Source organism: Delphinapterus leucas, chromosome 4 (assembly GCF_059928025.1).
Source record: "Delphinapterus leucas isolate spDelLeu-1000000601 "Yukka" chromosome 4, BTC_Dleu_Yukka2, whole genome shotgun sequence".
NCBI lineage: Eukaryota > Metazoa > Chordata > Mammalia > Artiodactyla > Monodontidae > Delphinapterus > Delphinapterus leucas.
The window spans coordinates 644416-666144 of NC_143132.1; the positions used below are offsets into that span (position 1 = coordinate 644416).

Sequence of the window (21729 nt, forward strand, 5' to 3'; positions counted from 1 at the left end):
AGAACACCGGAGTAGACAGGACCCTGCCCGGGGCCCACCCTCTTCAGCCACCTCACTCAGAGGGGGTAAACTGAGGCCCGGAGCGCTGGACTGCCCCCTGCCACGCGGGTGAGCGGATCCCAAGGCTCTGGGCCCCACGCTACGTCCCTGCTGCTGGCGGGTGGGCGTGGCCTCCCCGGCCCAGCGACTCACCATGACCTTGATGATGCGGTTGATGGTGTCCTCGTCGATCTCGGTGGAGTCGGGCCGCATGGTGGCGTAGTTGTTCCGGTAGAGCTCGTGCGGCGTGTTGGCGATGTCCCGCAGGCCCTGCTCGTTCAGCTTCAGGTTGGGCGGCACCGCGAAGAGCCGGATGCCCTCCTCGCGCGCCCGCTCCGCCTGCAGCTTGATGCCCCCGCACGGGCTGCCCGTGACGTGGCCGTCGGTGATGATCACCGCGAAGTTGACCACCCCCTTGCCCACGTGCCGCCGGACCTCCTGGGTCATGTTGGCCAGCATGCAGTCGGTGAAGGTGCCGCGGCGGAAGGAGCTGATGCCCTGCAGGCTCTTGGTGAAGGAGGCCCGGTCGCTGCCGGGCGGGCTGAACACCTCCACTAGGTCGGAGAAGTGCAGGCCGCCGTAGCGCCAGCTCAGGGCCACCTGGTCCAGGTAGAGCTCGTCCTGCAGCTGGCTGATGAACTGCAGCACGAACTGCTGCATGTGGTAGAGCAGGCTGTCGGTGGGGGACTGCATGGTGATGCTCTCCGACGTGTCCAGCACGAAGTACACGTGGATCGGGCAGTCGGCCTTCTCTGGGGACGCACACGAGTCACCGCGGCGCCGGGGGCCCTTGCGCGGGCTGGGGCCGGGCTCAGCCCGCCCCGCCTCCCCGCAGCCCGCCCCGCCCCCGCCCAGGCCTCGCCCAGCCTCGCCGCACCCACCCCGGTGGTACCTGGGCAGCTGTTCCTCTCGGAGGTGCTGGGGCTGATGACCTCCTGCTGCTGAGCGTGGACGGCCCCCAGGAGGCCCCAGAGCAGGAGGGCGGAGCAGGGGCCTGGGAGCATCTTGGCAGCGCCCGTGCGCCCCGACATTCTGCAGCAAGGGAGAGCGGCGCTGCAGACGGTGCCCCGCGCACCCAGCACGGTCCGAGCCCTACTCCCCAGACGGTGGGGGCGGCACACACGCGGCCGGCCAGCAGCTGGGCTCAGGGGGCCCCTATCCCCCTGCCCTGGATGGGCCACAAGCATTGACTGGGAGCAGAGACGGCAAGCTTTGGGCTCTGCTCCGGGTGGGACGCTCGCCACTCCTCCCTGCCCTGCAGACCCTGGGTGCGCTGGGCAGACAGGTGCGTCCTGGGAACTGAAAAGCCAGTGATTGGCATCAGTGAGGACAGAGGGGGTCCTGCGGTGGGCAGGGCAGAGGTCGCTGGGGGCGACTGGGAGGAGGGGCACCCGGGGAGGGGAGAGAGGCCCAGGCTGGGCCGGGGTGCGCCTTGGTGCTGGACGCCATGCTGACTGAGGGGAGGGGACGGCCTGGGGCGTGGAACGTGGGCGCTGACGAGGACAGGCCTGGAGGGCTGGCAGGCAGTGGCCTCCAGGTCCTGCTTTGCTGAGGGACGTGGGACGGCTGCACAGGGTGCAGGGGACCCTTCTGCAGAGAGGTCACCGCGCCCTGGCATGTCTCTGCGGGGCCTGAGGTGGTCCTGATGCTGTGGCCTCTGCAGCCGAGCACACCCTCTGCCGGACAAATGCAGCGAGAGGACCTTGAGGTGCGGCGGGGTGGGCTGGCTGGGCTGTGGGGACACGGTGTGAGGGGAAGGGGAACCCTTCGTGGGAAGGCGAGGAAGGGGCTTGTCACCCTGCTGTTCCAGTGGGGACCCTGCAAACTGGTTCACTTGGCACCCCTGGAACGGAGGGTGAACCTGGTGAAGATGCAGCCCTGCTGGGGACTTGGGCTCTGCTGGCAGCCTGGGCCCCCGCATGGCTGGGTGCGAGAGGAGGCACCTGGAGAGCTCTGGAGGGAAGCAGAGGCGTCAGGGGCGCTTTGGTGCTGTTTCCGTGGTGATGCCCCTCAACACTGTGGAAACCTCTCATTTTTGAGAGGAGGTGAATTTGCACTTGGGTTTAAGGTGAGAGGGGTTATTCCTGGCGTAGTTAGGGGTGCACAGGACGTGGTCCTGCCTCCCTCCGCATGGGGTCATGGTTAGCTCAAGAGGCTGTGAGGCTACAGGTAACGGTCATGACCCCGCAGGGTGGCGACAGTTGCTGAGATTAAAGCAAGCCCCGTGGGAGTATCAGGAAATCCAGGAGGGCTTCCTGCAGGAGGTGATGGATGTGCCCAGACTGAGGGAATGGCCAGAGGAAGGAAGCTCCTGGCCGAGAGGAGTCTGGTTTAGGGAGGTCTGGGGGCAACGCTCAATTGAGGTGAGGACTAAGAAGGTGGGGTGAGGGGCAGGCCAGGGGCTCAGAAGCACCCAGAGGCCAAGAGGGAGTCGGACTGCACCAGCCAGAGCCAAGGGTCCAGAGCCATCAGCCACCGGCGACGGCCACCGTGGGACCTTAGTCAGGGGGCCAGTCAGGGCTGACCACTGAGATGCGGGCCCGGCTTTGTCCTCCACTACCCCTCACCCCGCTGCCCCACAGAGAGGGCACCGTAAGGCCCACCATGTCCTGTCTGCTACAGATGAGAGGGGACAGAACGGAGGGGAGGCTTGCCCAGCTTGGCACTGTTCTCCATGTGCACACGTCACACGCCACACACACACATCACACACGCACACAGACAGACATCACACACACATCACACACACAGCACACCACACACACGTCACATGCCACACACAGACATCACACAGGCATCACACACACACATCACAAACACCACACACACACACAGACATCACAGCATACCACACACGTCACACACAGACATCACACACACACATCACACACACACAGGCATCACACACACATCACACACACACACAGACAGACATCACACACAGACATACACAGACACACACAGCACACAAACACAGACATCATGCACACCACACACATGTCACACACCACACACAGATATCAAACACACAGCACACACACAGACATCACACACACATCACATACACCACACCACACACACACAGCGCACCACACACACATCACACACACAGCACACACACACACAGCACACACAGCACACCACACACACGTCACACGCCACACACACACATCACACACACACACACACACATCACACACACACATCATACATCACACACAAAAACACACATAATAAATTAAAAGAAGCCCACATAATAAAGTGTACTGGTGGAAAATCTTACTCTCAAATGTAATGAAAAATTCTAAAAATATCTACCCAGGGGAAAAACACAATAGCAACAACAAAATACAGAAAACACCCAAAGGGAAAAATCACTTTGGCCTGTGGTAGGCAGCCTCCAAGGTGGCCCCCAATTACTCTTGCCCATACAGAGTCCTCTCTCCCTCTGAATGGTCTCTGGCCAGTACGACCAACAGAATAACGTGGAAGTGATGCTGTGTGACTTCCACGACTGGGTCGTAAGAGGCATGTGCCTTCTGCCTGGGCCCCTCTCCACTTGCTCACTCTGGGGGAAGCCGGCTGCTGTAGCGTGAAGATGCTCAAGCAGCCTTTGCAGAAGCTCATGGGGGAGGTGATGAAGCCTACAGCCGACAGCGGTGAGTGAGCCATCGTGGGGGCAGACCCTCCACCCCAGCCAAGACTTAGATGACCGAGGCTGTGGCCAATATCCTGACTGCACCTCATGAGGGACCCTGAGCAAGAACCACCCAGCGAAGCCTCTCCTGAATTCCTGGCCTGAATAAATTACAAGATAGTAAATGTTTATTGTTTTAAATCACTAAGTTTTGGGTACTTTATTACACAGCAATAGACCACTAATAGAGGCATAAAACTTTTTCTCCACAACGTTGTAGACAGAAGATGAGACAATAATTCAGAATTTTGACAGGAAAATAAAATGACCCAAGGATGTCTCCCCAGCCAACTTATCTTTCACGTATAAGGATAAACATCTCAGAACACTAAAAATAGAGCTACCATATGGTCCAGCAATCCCACTCCTGGGCATATATCCAGACAAAACTCTAATTCAAAAAGATACATGCACCCCTATGTTCATAGCAGCATTATTCACAATAGCCAAGACATGGAAGCAACCTGAATGTCCACTGACAGATGAATGGATAAAGTAGATGTGGTATATTTATACAGTGGAATATTAGCCATAAAAACCCACAAAATAATGCCATTTGAAGCAACATGGATGCAACTAGAGATTATCACACTAAGTGAAGTTAAGTCAGACACAGAAAGACAAATACCATATGATATCACTTACATACCGAATCTTAAAATATGACACAAATGAACTTATCTACGAAACAGAAACAGACTCGCAGACGTAGAGAACAGACTAGTGGTTGCCAAGGGGGATGGGGGATGGGGGAGGGATAGATTGGAAGTTTGGGGTTAGTAGATGCAAACTATTATGTATAGAGTGGATAAACAACAAGGTCCTACTGTATAACACAGGGAACTATATTCAATATCCTGGGATAAACCATAATGGAAGAGAATATAAAAAAGAATATATGTATGTGTATAACTGAGTCACTTTGCCATACAGCAGAAATTAACACATCATAAATCAACTATACTTCTATTAAAAATAAAAAAAGGATAAACATCTCAGATGTAAATGGGTTCACATCTATGCCACCCACACACCATTCCTAAAAATATTCTGCAAGGAATTTCTGCAAACAATAGAGAAATGAATAAAGATAAATGAAAAGCAAAGAAACTTGAGATGTACAGTAAAATATAGAAAATGAAGGGAAAAGAACTGAAGCATAAAATTAAAAGCCAGAAATTTCACATAGATCAGTTGTGACAATAAAGGTGTACGGCTTAAATTCTCCTGTAAAGACAAACTTTCCTAAATTGGGTCAAAAAATGAAACCCATCGCAATGAGGTTTATGAGTCACACTTATGTAGAAGGTCACAACAGATGGTGTAAAGAAAATGGAGTGGGGAGGGATGGATGCAAACGGAGAGAAAGACGGGGCAGTGTTGTTGAGACACTAGAATTGAAGACAGAGGATGAGGGATGGGGCCCAGGAAAAGATAAAAGCTGCTGCAGTCCAGTTATAAATCTTTATGTACCTAATTTCATAACACAATATTACTTAAAGCACAATTGGTGAAAAATCAAAGAAAAAACTGACAGACTGCAACCAAGTAGACTTTAACTCATCTTTTTATGTTATTGACAGATCATATTAAAAAAAACAGAGGATCTGAATGTCATGTTTTATAAAACTTTGGTAGTAACAAGCAGGGATTATGTATTTTCTAAACATAAAGGATTTGGATAATGTGCATAAAACACACCCACATATTACATATATACCTATGTTTTCAAAACCTACAAGTAGGGAACACACACTCTTTTAAAAATTTTACAGAATTCAATCCTAGAGTAAGCCACAAAGAAAGCTTTAATTTATTAAAAAAATGGAAATTTTACAGATAAAATTCTTTGAGCTACAATGCAAAAATTGTCACTAATAAGACATAGGAAAAAACCCCCCAAAACAAAGCACTTGAAATTGAAAAACTCTCGCAAAAACTACATAGGAATTAGTGACAATGACAATGTACACTTAAAAACAAATATGAGAAGGCCAAAGCTATAATCGGGGGAAAATACCTAGCCTCAGATGCTTTATGTTATAAAATAAGAAATTAGTGTAACAAATTAGGCATGTGGTTAAAGAATAGGGGCAAAAAATACTTAAAGAGATAAATCTCAGGAAAGCAAGAGAGAGAAAGTGGTAAAAAAACCCAAAAACAATTGGTTGAAAAAAAACCTACAGTAGAATAATAAATATATCTGAGAGCTGGTTCTTCAAAAAGGCCAATAAAATAGAAAAAATTTTAGCAAGTCTAAGCAAGAATAAAAATGATGTAAACACAAATATAGAAATATACAAACTTAAGGAGTAAAATAATAATAGACGAGGAGAGTTTTTATTGTTGTTTGTTTTTAAGAGCATACCAAGTGCAGCTTTGAGCTAGTAAACGTGAAAGACCGTTTTCTGGGAAAGTGGTCTCACCTCTAGAGAGGAGGTGAGGAACTGGCTGGACTCTGACTTGGAAGGAATGGAAACACTGGAAGGAAACACGTTTCCAAAGACTCTGGCACAAACAGCTTTTGGGTGAGTTCTTTTGCATTTTCAAGGACAAACACTACTCTATTTAACTTATTTCAGAACATAAAAAGATAAACTTTTCAATTCATTTGTTAACTTGGCAAAACCTAAGACCAAAACTTGATAAAAGATATCCCTAAAAGGAACTCTATAGATAAATATCACTTTTGAATACAGTTGCAAAAATCCTAACTGATATTAGAAAATAAAATATAGTAGCATGTTAAGGACTACTAAACCAGTACTAAGATGAAGTTAGTTAAAAATACAATGATGCAACATTAGGAAATATATTAATGTAAGTCACATTAATATAAAAAAGAAAATCATGTATAGGCATACCTCAGAGATATTGTGGATTTGGTTCCAGACCACCATAATAGAGCAAACATTGCAATAAAGGAAGTTGAAGGAATTTTTTTGGTTTTCCAGTGCATGTAAAAGTTATGTTTACACTATACTGTAGTCTATTGTGTGCAATAGTGTTATGTCTTAAAAAACAATGTACATAACTTAATTAAAAATACCTTATTGCTAGAAAAAATGCTAGCCATTATCTGAGGCTTTAGTGAGTTGTAGTAGTAACATCAAAGACTGCTGATCATAGATCACCATAACAAGATAATAATGAAAAAGTCTGAAATATTGCAAGAATTACCCAAATGTGACAGACATAAAGTGAGCAAACGTGGTTGGAAAAATGGCGCTGATAAACTTGCTCAATGCAGGGTTGCCACAAACCTTCAATTTGTAAAAACCAAAACATCTGCAAGGTGCAATAAAGTGAAGTGCATTAAAATGAGGTATGTGTGTAATTGCTCTAGAAGAGCCCCAAAACATCCATTTGTGGTTAAACAAACAAACAAACAAGCCAAAACCTCATAAGAGACTTAGGAGTTGGATTAACATTATAAAAGTAAAACCTCATAAGAAACTTAGGTGTTGGATTAATATTATAAAGGATATAAATTTCAAATCAACAGCCACTATCAAATTTTACACAAAACGTAAATAGGTGTTCTTATCTTTGTGGGTCACAGACTCCTTTAAGAATCTGGACAGTTTCACCTGACACATATGCACAGATTACTCATATACAGAAACCAAAGTCCTCATTAATTCAGGGGGGTCCATCTATGGAACTGACTCTGGATTAAAAACTCCTGCACTTGAAGAATGACCATTAGAGTACAAAAAATAAAAAAGACAAAGAGTGTTGATCTCATTATATTATTCACTGTTGTGTTTGAAGCCAATGCAATAAGACAGTAAACAGAAACAAAATGTAAGTCTTGGAAAGGAAGAGATAGGAACTGTCCTTATTCAAGATGGGACTGTCTACCTAGAAAATCCAATAAAATCAATTGAACAAAGTTTAGGGGAGAGAGAAAGGGGTATTCAATGAGGCAATTATAAGAAAAAAAATACACAAAAATCTACAGATTTTCTTCTATCAGCAACAACCAATTAGAAAACGTAATGGAAAAATAACTATTTACACTAGCAAGAAAAACAACTTAAATCCAAGGAATAAACTTAATAAGAATCTACGGATGTGCAGGACTTATGAAAAAGTTTCTAAGGAACACAGTGGAGAGACAAACCTTGTTTTTGGATGAGAGACACAATATTTAAGAATATCAGTTATTTCTAACTGAATCTATAATTGAATGTAATTTTGATTAAAATCTCCAATAAAATTTTTGCTTTTTTTTGCCATTATGTGTTGACAAAATGAATCTAAGATTTACCTGGAAGAAAAAGAGTAGCTGAGAAAAATAAAAAATGAAGGGTGATGAAACTTGTGTTATCAAGTGCAATAATGGAATACAATTACAGTAATAAAGCATTAGTGGTTTTGGTGCTGGAATGGCCAACAGACCACACAGCAGTGGCATAACACCATATGAAAACTGAGGAAATGAGACGGCTGCTTTTCAGAGCACTGAGAGAAGGCTGGGAAAAGGGGTCACGATGTGATTAGAAATAAAGTAATCCCACCTCACAGAGTTCACCCAAATAAAGTCCAGGAGAAGTAAGTAACTGAGTGTAAAACATGGACCAAAAAGTCTTTGAAGGAAATAGAAAAGATGAAATGACAGTGAAATGTCTTATGATTACTCTGCACCAGACACTATACTACATCTTTTCTTTTAACCCTCACAAGAGCCCTTGTGGATAGCACACTGGTGCTATTATAATCCCCATTTCATAGATGAGGAAACTGAGACTGAGACAGGTAACTTGTCCTCGGTGCTCAGATAATAGCTGAGATCCAAATCCAGGCAGCATGGTTCCGAGTCCACACTCATGATAACTGGGCTCCCACATATCACCTTCGTTAAAACAAAACAACGTGAGCAGGGTGGAAACATGCCAAGAGCCAGGCAACCATATTCCCAATGCATGATCAAGGTTTCATATTCTTAAGGTTTAAAATTTTGATGGCCTATTATTGTGTAAATGTTTACAAGTGTAATATATTTTTGTTGTTTTAAACTTTTTATTAATATATAATGTCCTTCTTTGCCTCTTGTAACTCTTTTTGATTTAAAGTCCATTTTAATCTGGTGTTAGTATAGCTACGCCTGCTCTCTTTTGGTTCCTATTTGCATGGAATAACATTTTCAATCCATTCACTTCAAACCTATTTGTGTCTTTGGTTCTAAAATGAATCTTTTGTAGACAGCATATAGTTGGATCTCATTTTTTTAACATCCATTCTGCCAGTCTCTGTCTTTTGCTTGGACAGTTTAATCCATTTACAGTTAAAGTAACTACTGATAAGGAGAGACTTACTTCTGTAGTTTTGCTATTTGTTTCCTATGTAGTTATAGCTTTTTTGTTCCTCATTTCCTGCATTACCGTTTTCTTTTGTGTGCAGCTGATTTTTGTTGTAAAACATTTACATCCCTTTCTCATTTCTTTTTTCTTTTTTTTTTTTTTTGCGGTACGCGAGCCTTTCACTGTTGTGGCCTCTCCCGTTGCGGAGCACAGGCTCTGGGCACGCAGGCTCAGCGGCCATGGCTCACGGGCCTAGCCGCTCTGCAGCATGTGGGATCTTCCCGGACTAGGGCATGATCCCGTGTCCCCTGCATTGGCAGGCGGACTCTCAACCACTGCACCACCAGGGAAGCCCCCTCATTTCCTTTTGTGCATATTCTTTTGGTACCTTCTTTATGGTTACCATGGGATTACATTTAACATTCTAAAGTTATAACAATATAATTTGAATTTATGCCAGTTTAACTTCAACAACACATAAAAAAATCTGCTACTTTAAAAGCTCCCTCCCTATCCCTTTCACTTATTGATGTCACAAAATTACATCTTTACACATTTTGTGTCCCAAAACATAAGCAAATGTTATTTTTAATGCATTGGTCCCTTAAATTATGTAGAAAACAAAATGTGGAGTTACAATAATGCTAGTTTTAAGAACAGAGCTGGAAAAATCATGCACCCTGACTTCAGACTATACTACAAAGCTACAGTAATCAAAACAGTATGGTACTGGCACAAAAACAGACACATAGATCAATGGAAAAGAACAGACAGCCCAGTGCATAAACCCATGCATGTATGGTCAGTTAATCTATGACAAAGGAGGCAAGAATATACAATGGAGAAAAGACAGTCTCTTCAATAAGTGGTGCTGGGAAAACTGGACAGCTAAATGTAAAAGAATGAAACTAGAACATTCTCTAACACTACATACAAAAATAAACTCAAGATGGATTAAATACCTAAATGTAAGACCAGATTCCATAAAACTCCTAGAGGAAAACATGGGCATAACACTCTTTGATATAAATCACAGCAATATTTTTTTGGCTCTCTCTCCTAAAACAAAGGAAATAAAACCAAAATTAAACAACTGGAACCTAATTAAACTTAAAAGCTTTTGCACAGCGAAGGAAACCATCCACAAAACAAAAAGACAACCTACTGAATGGGAAGGAATATTTGCAAATGATATGACCAATAAGGTGTTAATATCCAACACATATAAACAGCTCATACAACTCAACACCAAAACCACAAACAACCCAATTAAAAAGTGGGCAGATTTCACCAAGGAAGACATACAGATGGCCAAGAGGCACATGAAAAGATGCTCAACATCACTAATTATTAGAGAAATGCAAATCAAAACTACAATGAGGTATCACCTCACACCAGTCAGAATGGCCATTATCAAAAAAGCTAGAAACAATAAATGCTGGAAAGGGTATGGTGAAAAGGGAACCCTCCTACACTGTTGGTGGGAATGTAAATTGATACAACCACTATGGAAAACAGTATGGAGGTTCCTTAAAAAAGTAGGAATAGAACTACCATATGACCCAGCAATCCCACTACTGGGCATATACCCTGAGAAAACCATAATTCAAAAAGAGACATGCACCACAATGTTCATTGCAGCACTATTTACAATAGCCAGGACATGGTACCAACCTAAATGTCCATCAACAGACAAATGGATAAAGAAGATGTGGCACAGATATACAATGGAATATTACTCAGCCATAAAAAGAAACGAAATTGAGTTATTTGTAGTGAGATGGATGGACCTAGAGTCTGTCTACAGAGTGAAGTGAGTCAGAAAGAGAAAAATACCGTATGCTAATGCAGATACATGGAATCTAAACAAACAAACAAAAAAGGTACTGATGAACATAGTTGCAGGTCAGGAATAAAGAAGTAGGTATAGAGAATGGACGTGAGGACATGGGGTGGGAGGGTGAAGCTGGGGTGAAGTGAGAGTAGCATCAGCATATACACATTACCAAATGTAAAATCATTGGCTGGTGGGAAGCAGCAGCACAGCTCAGCGAGATGGGCTCCATGCTTTGCGATGACCCAGAGGGGCGGGATAGGGAGGATGGGAGGGAGGCTCAAGAGGGAGGGGATATGGGGACACGTGTGTGCATATGGCTGATTCACTTTTTTGTGCAACAGAAACTAACACGGTATTGTGAAGCAATTATAAAAACAAAAATGGGCAGAAGAACTGAATAGACATTTTTCCAAAGAGGAAATGGCCAACAGGCACAGGAAAAGATGCTCAACATTGCTAATCATCAGGGAATTGCAAATCAAAACCACAATGAGATATCACCTCACACCTGTCGGAATGGCTATCATCAAAAAAACACAAATAACAAATGCTGGTGAGGATGTGAAGAAAAGGGAATCCTCATGCACTATTGATGGGAATGTAAGTTGGTGCATCCTTTGTGGAAAACAATATGGAGGTTTCTCAAAAAACTAAAAGTACAACTACCATATGACCCAGCAATTCCACTCTTGGGTATATATTAGATTAATAATTTTAAAAAATGTATTAGTCTTTCAAATCATGTAGAAAAAAAAGCGAGTTACATGCTATTGTTACAATAATTATTGTTATAATAATAATAGCTTTATAATTGCTCATGTATTTACCTTTACTGAGAGCTTCATATTTCCATATGACTTCAAGTTACTGTCTAGTGTCCTTTCATTTCACCCGCAGGACCCTCTTGAGCATTTCTTACAGGGCAGGTCTAGCAGTAATGGACTCTTTCAGCTTTTGTTTATCTGGGAATGTTTTAAGTTTGCCCTCACTTTTGGGGGACAGTTAGGCTGGATATAGAATTTTCAGGCAACAGGTTTTTTTCCATTTAGCATTTTGAATATATCAACGCCCTGCCTTTGGTCTCCAAAGTTTCTGACGAGAAATCTTCTGGTAATCCTATTGAGAATCCCTTGGATATGATGAGTCACTTCTCTCTTGCTGATTTCAAAATTCTCTCTTTGTTTTTGTCTTTTGACAGTTTGATTATAATGTGTATCAGTGTGAGTCTCTTTAAGTTTATCCTACTTGTCTTGGATGTTTATATTCATGTCATTCATCAAATTTGGGAAGTTTCTTCACATATTTCCTCTGTCCCTTTCTCTCTCATCTCCTTCTGGGACTCCCAAAACAAGTATTCATGTCCTTTAGGTTCTGTTCACTTTTCTTTAATCTTTTTTCCTTCTGCTCCTCAGACTCATAATTTCCATTGTCTTATCTTCAACATCACTAACACTTTCTTCTGTCTTCTCAAATTGGCCTTTGCATCCCTCTAATAAGTAACTAAAAGTCATTGTATTCTTCAGCTCTATTAAATTGTTTTGCATTCTACCTAGGTTTTCTATTTATTGATATTTCTATTTTGTTCATACATTATTTTCTTGACTTTCTCCACATCTTCCTTTAGTTCCTTGAGCATCTTTAAGATGGTTGTGTTAAAGTCTTTGTCTAGTAGATCAACCATCAGGTCTTTTTCAGGGACAGTTTTGGTTGGTTTATATTTTTTTCTTTGAGTGGGCCATACTTTCCTGTTCCTTTGTTTGCCTTTTGATTTTTTGTTAAAAACTGGACATTTGAATCTAAAATGGTAACTCTGGAAATCAGATTCTTGTCCTTCCCTAGGGTTTGCTGTTCTTGATTGTTTGTTTGTTTTCATTTTTATTTCTTGTTTTTGATTGTCGTAGGCTGTCTCTGTGCCAAGGTTCAGCCTGAGGAGTAAAGGTAAAGTCTTCTCATTTCCTTCCTGAGCCTGCACTTTCCCCCAGGCATGTACAGTTCCTGTCTAATTTCCCCTGTATATGCAGTTGCTTTTGAATGTCATAATCTTCAAGGTCTGGCTCCCAAAAGGAGAAAAAGAGAAAAATGAATGGGGGAAAAAAGGTGCCAGCCCTTTAAATCTCCTGGAAGTCAATTCAACCAGAGAGGGAAAGGCTTGCAATGATGAGGAGAAGTGTAACAACAGTGGAAGCCTCAATAAATTTAAAAAGTAAATAACATAAAATGTATCTTCTCTAATCACAATGGGATGACTTTAGAAGTCAGTAACAGAAGGAAAACTGAAAAATTCACAAAATTGTGGGAATTAAACAACTCACCCTTAAACAACCAATAGAATAGGTCAAAGAAGAATCACAAGGGAAATTAGAAAATACTCAGAGACTGATAAAAATGAAAACAAGACACAGCAAACATATGAAACACAGTAAAAGCAGTATGAAGAAGAAAATTTACAGCTACAAATGTTTACATAAAACAGCAAGAAAGATCTCAAATTAACAACCTAACTTTACCTTTACAACTTAAGGAACTAGAAAAAGAACAAATTAACAGCTAGCAGAAGGAATGAAATAATAAATACTAGAGCAGAGATAAATGAAATAATAGAAAAACAATAGAGAAAAATCAATGAAACCAAAAGTCAATTCCTCAAAAAGATCAACAACACTGACAAATATTTAGCTAGATGGACTAAGAAAAAAAGAGAATACTCAAATTACTAACATCAGAAATGGAAGTGGGAAATTAGTACTGATTCTACAGAAATAAAAAGAATTATAAGAGAGTACTATAATCAGTTGTTTGCCAACAAATTAGATAACCTAGATGAAATGGACAAATTCCTAGAAACACAAAACCTACAAAGACAAAACCATGAAGAAATAGAAATTCTGAATAGACCTGTAATTAGTAAGGAGTTTGAATCAGTAATTGAAAATCTCCTTTCAAAGGAAAGCCCTGGACCTGATGGCTTTACTGGTGAATTCTAGGAAGCATTTAAACTAGGAAGCATTAATTCTAGGAAGCATTGAACTAACGTCAATACTTGTCAAACTTTTCAAAAAAATTGAAGAGGAGGGAATACCCCCAAACTCATTCTATGAAGTCAGCATTACCCTGATACCAAAGCCAGACAAAGACACTACAAGAAAAGAAAACTACAGACCAATATCCCTTATCAACATGGATACAAAAATCATCAACAAAATATTAGCAAACAGAATTCAACAGGATAGAAAAAGGATTAAACATCATGACCAAGTGGGATTTATTCCTGGAATGCAAAGATGATTCAACATATGAAATCAATTAATGTAACACACCACATTAACAGAATGAAAGAAAAACCCACATGATCATCTCAACTGATGCAGAAAAATCTTTTGATAAAATTCAATATCCTTTCATGATTAAAGAATTCAACGAACAAGGAATAGATGGAAACTACCTCAGTATAATAAAAGACATTTAGAATAATCCCACAACTAACATCATACTCAGTTGTGAGAGACTATAGGCTTTTCCTCTGAGGTCAGGAACAAAGCAAAGATGCTCACTTTCACCATTTCTATTCAACATAGTATTGGAAGTCCCAGCCAGAGCAATTAGGCAAGAAAGAGAAATAAAAGGCATTCAAACTGTAAAGGAAGAAGTAAAATTATCTCTGTTCACGGATGATATGATTGTATAGGTAGAAAATCCTGAAGAGTCCACAAAAAGAAACTGTTACAATAAATGAATTCAGCTAAGTAGCAGGAAACAAAGTCAACACACAAAAATCAGTTGCATTTCTATACACTAACAATGAATAACACAAAAAGGAAAATAAGAAAATAATTCCATTTACATTTGCATCAAAAGAATAAAATACTTAGGAATTATTTTTACCAAAGAAGTGAAAGACTCATTAAAAAATATAAAACATTTATGAGAGAAATTAAAGAAGATATAAATAAATGGAAAGATATTCTGTGTTTATAGATTGGAAGAATTAATATTAAGATGTCAATACTATCCCAAGTGATTCACAGATTTAATGCAATCTCCATCGAAATCTCAGTAATGACTTTTGCAGAAATGGAAGAAACCACTCTAAAATTCGCAAAGAATCTCAAGAGACCCTGAATAGCATAAACAATTCTAAAAGAGAAGAACAAACTGAGGAACAAACTTCCTGATTTCAAAATTTACTACAAAGCTACACTAATCAAAACAGTATGGCACTGGGATACAGGGACATCTAGACAAATGGAATAGAATAGAGTCCAGAAATAACCCTCATGTATGTAATCAAACAATTTTCAACAAGGCTGTCATGACCAGTCAGTGGGGGAAAAGACAGTCTTTTTCAACAAATGGTGCCAGAAAACTGGATATCCACATTCTAAAGAATGAAGTTGGACCTTACCTAACACCATACACAAAAATTAACTCAAAACGGATCCATGATTTAAGTGTAAGAACTAAGTTTATAATACTTCTAGAAGAAAACAGAAGGCAAAACTCTTCACAATACTGGATTTGGCAATGCTTTCTTGAATATGACACCAAAAGCACAAGCAACTAAAGAAAAAAATAGGTATACTGGATTTCATGAAAATTTAAAAAATTTGTGCATCAAAAGACACTATTCAGCCTGGTCCAGGGCACTCCTTTTCGTGTCCTTCCAGCAGTCACGGGCAGGGTCTGAGCGGTTCACTGGGGGCGGAGATGCATCTTTGGGGAGGGCAGTGAGGCTCTGGGGCTGTGAGGGGAGGGCAGCGTGGCACCACAGGTGGCAGCGAAGTCTCAGAACACGAGGCTTCGGGACCCAGGATGAGGAGTCCCCAGGCCAGCTGCTGCCTTTGGGACTCCAGGGTAGCACAAGAGGCGAGGTTATTGTAATTCAGGATGTGAAGGGCACAGTCGATATGTACCATCTTCTGGAATGTCCACCAAGGAACTCTGAAAATGATGACCTAGCAACCAGTTTGGTCCTTGATCCCTATTTCGGTTTTCAAACACACAAAATGAATACTAGCTTTCGGTCTCTTACAGGAAGGCAAGAAGAACTAAAGGAAGTGATCGAACATTTTAAGAAAGATGAGCACTTGGAGAAAGCCGTCAAATGTCTGACTTTGCAACAACAAAAATGATGCAGGAGGAGTAACTAAGCCCGTGCACCACAACTACTGAGCCTGCGCTCTAGAGCCTGTGGGCCACAGCTACTGAGCCCACGTGCCACAACTACTGAAGCCCGCGTGCCTAGAGTCCGTGCTCCACAACAAGAGAAGCCACCGCAATGAGAAGCCTGCGCACCGCAACAAAGACTAGCCCCTGCTCACCGCAACTAGAGAAAGCCCACGCGCAGCAACAAAGACCCAACGCAGCCATAAATAAATAAATAAATAAACAAAATAAATTTATAAAAGAAAATGATGCAGGAGAATTTATTCAAGGAACACGTATTTATTTACTTGTGAATGTTTGCAACTGACAGTGGATTTGAAATAATGCCTTGTAACAGATACTCATTAGAACAAAATAGAGCCAAAATAATTGCAACAAAAGAGTGGAAACGCAATGACAAAATAGAATTACTGGTGGGTTGTGTGGCTGAGCTTTCAGCAATTGAGGAGAACATCCTACTTGGACCCAGAGAAAACGACTTCAGTGCTGTGTGTTCCAGAAGGAAAAGCCGTGCTCAGCTCGCCTTGGTCCTGCTACACTTACAAACCATGACTACAGACCAAGTGTGGGTTTGTGTCAGTTGGCCAAGACACAGCAAGTGCGAAGGCTCTAAGAGATACTGAACCTGGAGAAGAAATTCTTGTTATTATGGAGATGGGTTTTTTGGGGGGCAATAATGAGTTCTGCAAGTGTTACACTTGTGAAAGATGGCAACTGGCGCTTTTAAATCCAGAGTGGGACTGCTTGCTTCTGCTCCTGTTATCAATAGAAAATATGGACTCAGAGAAACAGTAAACCTTTAAATAGACTTAAAAAGTTAGGTGACAGCAGTAAGAATTCAGTCAGTCAGTTCTAACACTGATGCAGATACAACTCAGGAATAAAAACAAGGCAAGGTCGTCATACGTTTGAAAGAAACCTTTCCACGGTGTTAGTTTCTCTGTGATGATGCTGTCAGGTCCCACGAGAAGACAAAGGACGAGGTGGCGTCACACAGGCACACACGTGTTCCACGCCTGGTCAGTCTGTTAGGCTGGATGGTGGACTTGGGGAGTTCATAGCGTCTGGCCTCAAGGCTCCCCACCCCCTTTTTACAACTTGCTTGCCTTTTTCAAAATGAGCTGACGCAGTTCACCGAATCACCAGTTTCCAGATTCAGAACTGTGATAGAGGAGCATTCTGAAGGTTGCTCTACTATGACGTGTTGTAACAGCCACTCCTCAAAGTAGCAAGAGAGATAAAGAGGAGAAAGAAGTGAGCTTGAAGGTACCAGTGGCGAGTGCAGGTAGAGCCTAATGGAAACTGGAGAAAGACAGAATGAAGAATAAAGAGAAAAGAGAGAAGAAAGCCTAAACAAGCAAAAGAAAACACATCATGTTTATGGAGCTTTGAAGTCCTGGAATCACTGCGATCGCTACTGTTTTGCATCTGGGTGACACCAGTTTTCTCTAGTTGCCCCTAAAGCAGTAGCCTCTTTAGTCTGACTTGTCTCTGACAGGAATAAAGTTTAAAAGTTTTAACCTGATGGTCCCCACAGCACACCTGTTTTGGCACTATAAACGTCCATACATACCTCTCAGCACGTAAGTACCGTCTGAGGTCTGATTATTTCGGCTCTTCTCCCTGTGTCTTCAGATGTCTTCAGCCCAACTCTGGGTGCTCCTCTCCACTACAGAAGAGCCCAAAGAAAAGGGAGGGTGTCTCCCACGATGGTGACTGTCACTTCTGTGAAGTCTGACTCTACCTGCTGCTGGGGGTCAGAGGCCAGGGCTAACCTCTGCTGTGGAAAAGTGATACTGTGTTCCTATTCCAGTCTTTAACGTCCAAAGTGAAAAAGACGGGCAGTCAGTCTGTCATTTACCGTTGACTGTTGGTTTTAATAATAAATGCAGAACAATACAAAAGAGACACTATCCAGAGAGTCAAAGGGCAGCCTACATAATTGGAGAAAATACTTGCAAATCATATATCAGATAAGGGATTAATATCCAGAATATATAGAGAACTGAAACTCAACAACCAAAACCCCAGCAACCCGATTCAGAAATGGGCAAAGGGCTTGAACAGACATTTCCCTAAAGGAGTTATACCAATGGCCAATAAGCACATGAAAAAATGCTCAACGTCACTCATCATTAGGGAAATGCAAATCAAAATTACGATGAGATATCACCTTACACTCATTAGGATGGACAGTATCAGAAAACATGAAATGTTGGAGAGATAAGGGGAAATTGGAATTGTTGGTGGGAATGTACAAATGTAGAGCTGTATGGAAAACAGTACGGTGGCTCCTCAAAGAATAAAAGTAGAATTACCATATGATCTACCAGTTCTACTTCTGGGGATATACAGACTCAAAGGAATTGAAAGTTGGGTCTCAAAGAGATATTTGTACAACAATGTTCATAGCAGTATTACTCAGGATAACTAAAATGTGGAAGCAACCCAGGTGTCCATCGATGGACGAATGGATAAGCATAATGTGGTCCATCCATACAATGGAATATTATTCAGCCTTGAAAAGGAAGGAAATTCTGACACATGCTATGACATGGATGAGATTGAGGACATTATACTGAGTGAAATAAACCACACACAGAAAGACGAATACTGTATGATTCACTTATATGAGATACTTTGAATATCTCAGAAATCATAGCGACAGAAAGTAGAATGGTGGTTGCCAGGGGCTGGGGGAGGGGGGATTGGGGAGTTAGTGTTTAATGGGACAGAGTTTCAGTTTTACAAGATGAAAAGAGTTCTGGAAATGGATGGTGGTGATGGTATCACAATATGAAGGTACTTAATAGCACTGAACTATACATTTAAAAATGGTTCAGATGGTAGATTTTATGTTATGTGTATTTAACCACAATTTTGAAAAATTAGGGAAAAAAATCTCTTACAAAGTAGTAAAAAATGAGCGCCCATTAGGAAGATGGGGAAGATGAGGAAAGTAACAGCAGCACAAATGGTCAGTGATCGAGCTGCACAAAAACCAAGGACATGCAGGCAAACCATCAAGGCACCATCCCTCATCTATGAAACTGGCAAATAGGACAGAAAACCAGACACTGTCCACAGCCAGAGCACCAGGGCCCGTCTCCACTCCTCTGGTGGCTCTGACAACAGGTTTGGAAGCCTTGACACTTTTCAGAACTTTTGACGCAGACTCTGCTCTCCAAGGTGCAGCCCCCCACAGCGGGGATGCCCACCCTCCATCTGCCCATCACAGGGTCTACAGTGGGCTCCTGGAGGCTAACCACTGGCGGGGCGTGGGGATGCTGGCCTGTTCAGATCTCCGCGGCAGATCTGCACCCTGTCTTTGCAGGGTGTTGCTTTCTGATTTCGCCCAATCCCAGCACATGCTTCAGGGCAGGGACCGGCCCCCCAGGTCCTGTTCAGTGGGCAGCACCCCACGAACCCTGCTTCTTTGCAGGTGTGCCCCACACCAGGGTCCCCCGGCTTTGCACAAATGTTGGAAAGGAGCCACAGGAAGGAGAGACCCACTGGAACACGGGGCTGTGTTTAAAGGAAAAGAATCAAACTATTTGAGTTTTTCTTAAAATAATCACAAGAGCTAGGTTTCCCAGCATTGTAAAGCACTCGTGGCCGCAAACACGGTCTCCCTATACCCTGTGCACCTAGAGACCTTGTTCTACAGATGAAAAGCAGCGCCAGAGAGGAGGCTGGGCTTGGCCCACACCCTCTGCTGAGGCCCCAGGAAGACCCCTGGGTCCTGCTCCTCTCCCAGGCACCGGCCCATCCCAGGGAGCTCATCTGACACCTGAGGGACCTCAGGCGGGCCTGCTGCACAACAGAGCTGCCTGTGCTGGCTGGCGATGCAGAGTCTGCTGGGCGTGGCTGTGCCCTGCCCGGTGCAGGGCTGCACTCCACCCGACCAGGTGACCCAGCAGCTGGAGCCTGGCTTTCACCTGGATGTTGCCTTCCCTGTTGTTTCCACTGTGGACATGCCCAACAACTGCCCCCAACCTGCTGTGGTCTTCACAGGCCTCCCAGTTCACTTTCATCAGTCCAGAGTGGCAGCTTCCCAGGGGCCAGAGTGGCCCAGTGGCCCACTGAGACCCACGTCCTGCCAAGGGGACACATCTGCGCCCCTTGCATCCAGCCCCTCCAGTTACCTATGCCCCGGGGGCCCAGGCCCTCTCCCCCGCCCAGCTCTGCTGCCTCGGAATGGCAGAAGGAAGGCAGACCACTTTCCTCCCTCCTGGGAGCCCCCAGCGCCCGTCCAGCCTCCTGGCCCTGGTGAGGCAGACAGGGAATAAACTCCAACGCAAGATGGCCTCCAAGCCAGAACTTCTTTACTGGAAACAAAACCCAGGGAAATCTGTGTACCTCAACCCTCCTTTATTTTTCGGTGTCTCTCTACAAGTGCAGATCTTTCCCTTGGGGACAGGTGGGTGACCTGGGGGTGCAGGGGCCATCAGCTTTCTCCCTGGGTTCAGGGGACCATTCCCTGGGGCCCCCAGGCAGGATGGCAGGCACCCCAGGGTGCATCAGCTGACACTCTCAGCGGCTGATCTCCACCCCCTCAGTGGGTGCTGGGCCCTGTCCTGGGCTCTGCTGGGCCCCTGAGGAGCCCTGGGTGGGTGTGGGGCCTGACCAGCAGGGGAGCCGCCCTGGCACAGTCCGCCTGGGCGCCCACCTCCCTCCCTGTGTCCCACTTAGTCTCCCTTAGCAGACTTTGTCGGGGGGATGCCGGTGCGCCCCTCCAGCCTCAGAGGAATAGGGGCAGGCTGGGCTCCTAATGACTCCTGGGTATAGTGGGGTGTGACCTGTGCTCTCCCCATCCCTGCTCACCCCTGCTTCCGGGTAGCAGAGACCCCCTCCTCCCCTGCAGTCCGAGTGCCCGGGAAGCTGGCCCTTCAGAGTTCATTCTAGGGGCCAGTCCTTCCAGGGGGAGGAGGGACATCCGCTCCCTCTCAGCCGAGCTGAGGAGGGGGGCCAGCACCCCTGGAGACCCTGTGCTCAGTTCCGTCGGGGGGGGGGGTCCTCTCATGGGAGTGAGCTGGGCTCCTGAACCTCCGGAGATGTCCCCGGGACCGAGACAGAACCAAGCCTCCCAGGAGCGGCCAAGGGTCTGGCTGCAGATGGGGGACCCGGGCAGGGACGGCAGGCGCCGTGGCCTCAGCACCGCGCCGGGAACCGGGGCCCCAGGAGAGGCGGGGACAGACGGACGGGCCCCCGCGCGAGGCGCCCCAGGCGCGGACCCGGGGCCGCCGAGCCAGGCCGGCGGTGGAAGTGGGGGCACCGCGGCGGGCGCGTCCCGCGGCGAACGCCAAGTCGCTGCGTCCCGGCGCCGAGACGGGCCGCGCTGCCCAGGGCCTTACCTGACCACACGTCGGGAGCCCTCGCCGGACTCTTCCCGAGCGGAGGCTTCGGGTCCAGTCGGTGCGAGACGGCGCCGAGTGGGCAGGGGGAGGGGCCGCTGGTAGGCCCCGCCCCTGCCCCTGCCCCTGCCCCGCCCCGCGCCCACAGGGGCCACCGGGAGGCGCTGCGGCCCCGCGCATGGAGGCGGGGCGGGGCCGACAGGGGACCCGAGGGGCCGGGAGGGGACCCGAGGGGGCAGGGGTGCGGGGAGTCTGGGAACGGGGCGGGAGAGCGGCCCCTCGAGGACAGGACTCCTCCCCGCCCTCGGCCTGCTGCTCCGACTGGACGGACGC

General features: G+C 44.9%; 1 protein-coding gene and 1 pseudogene across 2 annotated transcripts in view; one reads left to right on the forward strand and one right to left on the reverse strand.

Moving 5' to 3' along the window:
- COL6A2 (collagen type VI alpha 2 chain) overlaps window positions 1-21507 on the reverse strand; it is a 36910-nt gene extending 15403 nt beyond the window's left edge. For both annotated transcript variants that reach the window (XM_022596868.2, XM_022596869.3), the window contains exons 1-3: window positions 21397-21507; window positions 932-1071; window positions 193-791 (exon numbers count right to left, since the gene is read on the reverse strand). In XM_022596868.2, coding sequence (XP_022452576.1) covers window positions 193-791; window positions 932-1070 — 738 coding nt within the window. In that variant the 5' untranslated portion in view covers window position 1071; window positions 21397-21507. The remainder of the gene's footprint in view (window positions 1-192; window positions 792-931; window positions 1072-21396) is intronic.
- LOC111186204 (histone-lysine N-methyltransferase KMT5B pseudogene) lies at window positions 16009-16926 on the forward strand (annotated as a pseudogene).
- Window positions 21508-21729: the final 222 nt, after the last annotated feature.